Here is a 6,000-nt window from a genome sequence, read left to right as displayed (position 1 = left end):
TACTGTGCTAAAATCCTTATCTCTCATCAGGTCACACCCACCTTCCACCTAAAGCCTGCCAAGTCTTTTGGTCTAGGCTTTACCTTCAAATTCACTCAGACTTGTACTGCAGAAGTCTCTAGAATGACACCCTTAAATGGAAAGATGAGGAAAGTCTGAACATGGAATGTTTGGGAGCATCAATTTATAAATTAATTTACTGATTTTATATATATATATATATAGTTGTACTGGATTTTTAAAACTCTTTAACTTTTTATTATACCCTCCTCATTTACAGAGATGTTTCTCGCAGTTCCCACTTTTCAGTGGTTCCAGGCACCTGACTTTAAATGAAAACATCCTCTCTTTGGACTGCCTTGGAGGTGGGGAGGTACAGAGAGAGAAAGAGAATTTTCTTCCTGGCCCTAATGTCCACCTAATTTTTAAAGCATAGGTTCCTTATTATTATTATGTTTTAAGCTTACAATTACATGCATAGATTATATTATCAGATGCCTCCATGTCTCATTTCATTTTTCCTAACTAGTGAGGAATGAGTGGAGAGATGGACAGAGTAAAAAATACTTTTCCCTCTGAGAAAAGAAAGATGGGTGTATATGGAAGCAGAGGTTAAAACACTGCTGTGAGACTGGGGCATCAGTAGAGGTCAACATTACATTTAGCCCTCTCCTCAAACGTGATTCTGTTCCATCTACCACCGTACAATAAATAAAGCGAATTTCTCACGCATACAAATAGGTTTTGCATTGGACCAGTTGGTCCAGTTCTCCCATCTGCTAACTTCCTTCCCCACTTTTTCTCAGTTCATTAACTTTACCCTTTCCCGTACGCAAACCCTCCACCTAACCTCCCTTCCTCTTCTGGCTACTAGTCACTCTCGACTTTTCGCCGCCCTCGTCCGCAGCATCCCCAGCCAGCAGTTGACTGGGGAGCTCAGCGGGCCGGGCCCCAGGTTAAAGTAAGTCAAAGCCAGAGCTCGGAGGTGAGTGACCTGGAGGGTGAGGCGGGGGCCAAGAGGTAGGAACTGCGTTCCTTTCACGCGGGATTTCAGCGCAAATTTGTCTGGAGTTCTTGCGAGAGAGCTGGCAGGTTTTACTATTTATCACCTACTCGCCAAGCTCGCCTTGCGGCTGCACTCGGTTCTCGGAAACTTCATTCAACAGCCAGGCTAGGCGGCCCACGAGGTCGGGACTGGGGGGTTGTGAATGACCTCGAGGCCACTTCCTCCCTCTCCGAGCCCGTCCTCTACTCCCCTAGTCACCTTCACGGAAACAAAACTGCCCCCCAGGGCTAGAGAGGTCTCTCTTTCTCTCAGTCTCCCGCGCAAAGGGTTAATTTGTCAGATCGCACGAGGGGGAGGAGATTTCCCCGTAGACAAGTAAAAAGGGTGATGGACAAACGTGCGGGCACTAAGACCGCAAGGCATTCGTTTCCTCCTACTGTGGATGCGGACGCCCGGAGGAGGAGAGTCCCAGAGCGAGGAGCTGGGAGCAGAGGCACAGGCAATGCTCAACCCCGACCGTAGCTGAGAGAGGCTGGGGGAGACCGATCGCCGGAGACCGAGCGGCGAGGGGAAGACCTAGGGGGGTGGGTGGGGGAAGCAGACAGGCGAGCACTCGAAATCAAGCGCTTTACAGATTATTTTATTTTGTGTAGAGAACACGTAGCGACTCCGAAGATCAGCCCCAATGAACATGTCAGTGTTGACTTTACAAGAATATGAATTCGAAAAGCAGTTCAACGAGAATGAAGCCATCCAGTGGATGCAGGAAAACTGGTAGGTGATGCTTTCGCGTGATACTGTCCCCGGCAGCCCTGCGCGTCTTCCCGGTGTGCCTTAATGTCGGTACTCCCTTTCTGGGGCGTGAATCGAGCGAGGAACCGCGAGCAGCAGTGAGCGGATCGCTGAGTTCCCGGGTCTCCCGGGTGCAGGAGACATGGGGTCTGCATGAAGCGCGTGAGTCTGTGGGTGCCCCTGGGTGAACCGTGGCTACACACGCATCTTTAACATAGATTATATAACATAGACCATATATGTGTACATAGAGTAGATGTCTGTGCTACAGGGAAGGCGGGAGAGATGCCACAGTCCCTACCTGTGCTACTCCTTGTTTTCCTCTAGATTGGGGTTTTCTTGCTTGGCCTCCCGCAAGCAGAGTGTGAAAGGCAGTGGAGGGAGGACCCAGTCGCCTGCTCCCTTTAACCCTCTCCGGCCCGCCGTCCTCAGCTCTCTGGTCCTCGCCCTCTCCCCATCCTTCCTGCCCTTCCTTTCTCCTTGCAGCTCTGCTACTTCACTGTCTTCCTCTTTGCTGCTCCCCGGCCGGATTCCTCCTTTCCTGGACCCCTTTCCCCACGCGGATCCCTTTCCGGTTTCATAAAGCGACGGAGGCGGGGAGTGGGGGAGGAGGGGACAATGAAAACAGTAATAAAAATGAATGAACCCGAGCGAGTGGAGCCACGCCATTATTAAGTTTGTTTTACGGAAACGCCTTTTGGACACACTCAATTCTAATTCAGTGGGAAGCTGCTGACTGGAGTTGAGACACGGATTAAAAACCTCTGGGTCCGCAGAGTCCTTCGGGGCTCTTTCCCAGACAAACTTCTAACCCGGGAAAGCATCTTTCTGGTTCACTGTGTCCCTCCGCCAGCCCTTGTGAAAATCCCTGTGTGGGAAGCGATCCTGTGTCACCTTGCAATATTTAACAGGGGGAGGGTGTGTGTGCTCATCTCGCTTCTTCCCTGTAGATCGAGCTGCTGTGGCAGACATTCTCTTACTCCTCTTAACCCCAGGTCTGGCGATCAGTAAAGAGCAAGCCCAACGCACCCCCAAGCTGGGCAGCGGCTGGCAGCCTCCCAGGTGCTGAATGAGAGGGTCCGGCCGAGGGGGCTCCCTCCTGGGATCTGGGGGATCCCGCCCGCCGCGTGCGCGAGCGCTTGCCCCCGGCGCCCTCACGACCTGCCTTCCCTCCCCCATCTCATCAATGGGAAACCGGAGACGCCGGCGCGCCAGGGGGCCGGGGCGGGGGAGCGGTGCAATAGGGGGTGCCGTGCACCGGAACCGGGTGATGGGGGTTCAACGTCTTTTTCTCCGGCCCCCGGGAGTCGCGACTAGTCTCGGGGGGTTCGGCCGCCGCTCCCGCCTCCTCCCTCCCGCCGGCCCGCCCGGGACCGGCGGGCCATTTGCGGCCGCAGCCCGGCCGGGCCCGCCCCCTGCGCCGTGCGTGCCGACTGGGCCCGGCCTGTTGGGGCGGGCGCGACCGGCCCGGCGCGCGGCCCTGCGCGCTCACACTCGCTGCGGCGTGGCTGGGGCCTTCCGAGGGCGCGGGGGCCGGGGGGCCGCTGCCGGAAGCCAGGAGGGGAACGCGATCCGCTCGGGAAGCCGGGAAGTGCGGCAGCACACGGGGCGCGGGGCCGGGGCGCCCCCTGGGCCGCCGAGGCCGCAAGCGCCGAGGGTGGGTCCGGAAGACGGCTGTGCACCGGGAGGCTCGATCCAGTAGGAGTTTAGGCATTTAAGGCCTCGGCGCTCCGGGAGGCCAAGCCCCCTCGGGCGCCACCAAGGGAACCTTCTCCAGCGGCACTTCCACCTCCCGCGAAGGGGGTGGCGCTGAAGGCAGGGCGGGGGCGGTGGCCCGGGGTGGCGGGCGGCACGGCGGGCCAGCCGAAGGCTCTGGTCTTCTCTGCAGCTGTCTGTCACGTTCGCTTGCCACACAGCTCAGCCCATCTTCCTCCCCCTTTGGCCCTGCGCGCTCTGTGGTTTCTAACGTCCGCCCTGTCTCCAGCTTGCTGCACCCTTGTTGAACCTGCGTCTCTGGAGCCGGCCTCCCCTCGCGCCGGCAGCTCGGGTTCACTGTGGGCCAGTGCCCCTCCGCGGTGGATACTGTCTCTTATTCACTTGTTGCCTTTTCTCTGAGGCCACTGTCTGTGGCTCCTCCACCTCCAGGTACCATTTCCCGCCTCTTTTCTCCGCTCGCTCAACAAGTACACACTGAACCGGACAGGGCCTAGCCCTCTGGGGACTGAAAATGGCAAAAGTGAGCCAATTAATCTTCGCTTGTTGGGCTCTTGCCTCTCTTTCCTCCTAGCTCTTTATCTGTACTTTTCATCTGGCAATGTGTCTCCTGGCTTTTCTTCATATGCCTAAATATTTGCATGTGTGTCTGCGCCTCCTATTAGACCATCATCTCTTCAGGGCATTGGTTCTTGTCTCATTCCAATCTTGATTATGCGGAGCACCTCGAAGAGTGCATTGTACATGGCAGATGCTGGGGAAAAGGGTTGTCTAGTGGGTTAAAATGATGATGGGTGTCCATTTTATTGCCAGCACTACCTGTGCATACTCGAAGCTTAACATACTTGGCCTCCCCTTGCGTTTTGAGTACTATGTCATAGTCTCTCACACTAGGGTTTCCCCTTCCTGACTTTTTCTCTCTTTGACCTTAATTGTCTTGCTTTCTTCTTTTATCCCAGGGTGTATGCATTTCTCCCAATATCCTTGGGTCCCAGTCTTATAAGCCTCCCCCCCAAAACCTCAACAGCCAAAAATTCTTGAACCAGGTATATAAGAAAATGAAGATTTCCTTTTCATTTCCCTTGTTAACAGGAGAAGGAGCTCCATAACCAAGGCTTACACCCTCTTGGGGGCAGGGGAAGTTTAGGAAACACAAGGTCTTACCTTTCCCAGACTCATTAACTAAAAATGGCTTGAATAGCTTCTGGAGGAAAAATACAATGTTGTGAAGTTTCTACTCTGTTTTTTGACAAAACACTTTCAGTGGTCCTTAAAAATCCCTTAGACATAGCATCAATTTAGAGGCTGCGTCAAAACTCAATTTAGAGAATTATAACTTATCTCTCAAAAATAAGTTACCCTTACTGTCTTTTGAAGAATTGTGAGGAAGGCCAGGAGTGCTGTTTTGTCAGTATGCTGTCTGAACTACCTTTTGAATATTGTTTGAAGGCCTTTATTAAACTTATCCTATAATCCATATTCCTTACCTTATTACATATTAGTGTAATGGGACCCATTTTTGGAGTGGTGTTTTTATAAACTAAAGGGTTCAACTGAGGGAAGTTTATCAAGTTAATTGCTGCTTAAACAATGATTAACCCTGTATTCATTGTTCTAGACACGGGATAAATACTATAGACTGTTTTACTCTTCTAGCAGGTGGTTTCACATGTAATAGATTAGAAAAGCTATGGAAATGCAAAGTAATAAATGTTGTGCCTTGGAGAATCATCCTGAGCCACATCTTGAAAATATATGTCAAGTCAAAAATATCCTGGGTAATATTATCTGGTAAATGAAAGTGTTTTGCATGAGGTAGAGGAAAATGCCTGCTTTTAGCTCAACAGCATTTTTGAGTTCTGATTTTACACAGAAAAGCCGTTGTGATTTTATGGCATTGAAAATAGAGGCATTTTGTTCTTTTATGAGATGTCTGGCCTTTACCTGTTATTTTCACGAATAGCTGAGTTAATTTATAAGGGCTGCCATCAAGAGAGCAAAACCGCCTAGTGATTGGTAAGGTGACATAAAATTCATTGAGTGAGAAGGGCAGCTGGGCTCTGCCTTCTCTTTCAGCAGCCTGTCAGGCCTGTGCTAGCAGCCCTGGATGCTAGTTGCTCCAGTTGTAATTGTCTGGCCAATGATGATTATCTTCTGATGTCGGCTGACACGGTGTCCACCAATAGGAAAGCAGGAGGCCTGTGCTGACTGCTGTAACATTATGTATGTGAGGTGACGTCATCACAGGGCTTGTCTAGAACCTCACGAAACCCTCCCCCGCTCCCCTCTGGCATCCTCCACATCCAGCTTTGTATATTTTTCTGACTTTCTCCCCTCCCTCCACCCGTGGTAATGGTTATAAGGGTTTTATTGTTTTTATATTTTGAGTTCTGTATTTGGGGTCTGTAAGATAGTGTAGGAATTTTTAGAAGTAAATACTGTCTGGCTAAGGAAACTTTATCCACAAATTGGTTTTTACTAAGGAAAAA

General features: G+C 51.4%; 1 protein-coding gene across 3 annotated transcripts in view; it reads left to right on the top strand.

Moving 5' to 3' along the window:
• Positions 1-896: 896 nt before the first annotated feature.
• ELOVL6 (ELOVL fatty acid elongase 6) overlaps positions 897-6,000 on the top strand; it is a 148,941-nt gene continuing 143,837 nt past the window's right edge. The window contains exons 1-2 of one of the 3 annotated variants that reach the window (XM_028492180.2): positions 897-985; positions 1,660-1,780. In XM_028492180.2, the coding sequence (XP_028347981.1) occupies positions 1,692-1,780 (89 nt within the window). In that variant the 5' untranslated portion in view covers positions 897-985; positions 1,660-1,691. Of the gene's footprint in view, positions 986-1,383; positions 1,506-1,659; positions 1,781-6,000 lie in introns of those variants that run through there. The other 2 variants (XM_055086174.1, XM_007105849.3) reach the window with 2 other exon arrangements.

This window comes from Physeter macrocephalus, chromosome 7 (assembly GCF_002837175.3).
Source record: "Physeter macrocephalus isolate SW-GA chromosome 7, ASM283717v5, whole genome shotgun sequence".
Taxonomy (NCBI): Eukaryota; Metazoa; Chordata; class Mammalia; order Artiodactyla; family Physeteridae; genus Physeter; species Physeter macrocephalus.
The sequence above is the reverse complement of the archived record's forward strand: the minus strand, read 5'-3'. Positions and strand labels throughout refer to the sequence as shown.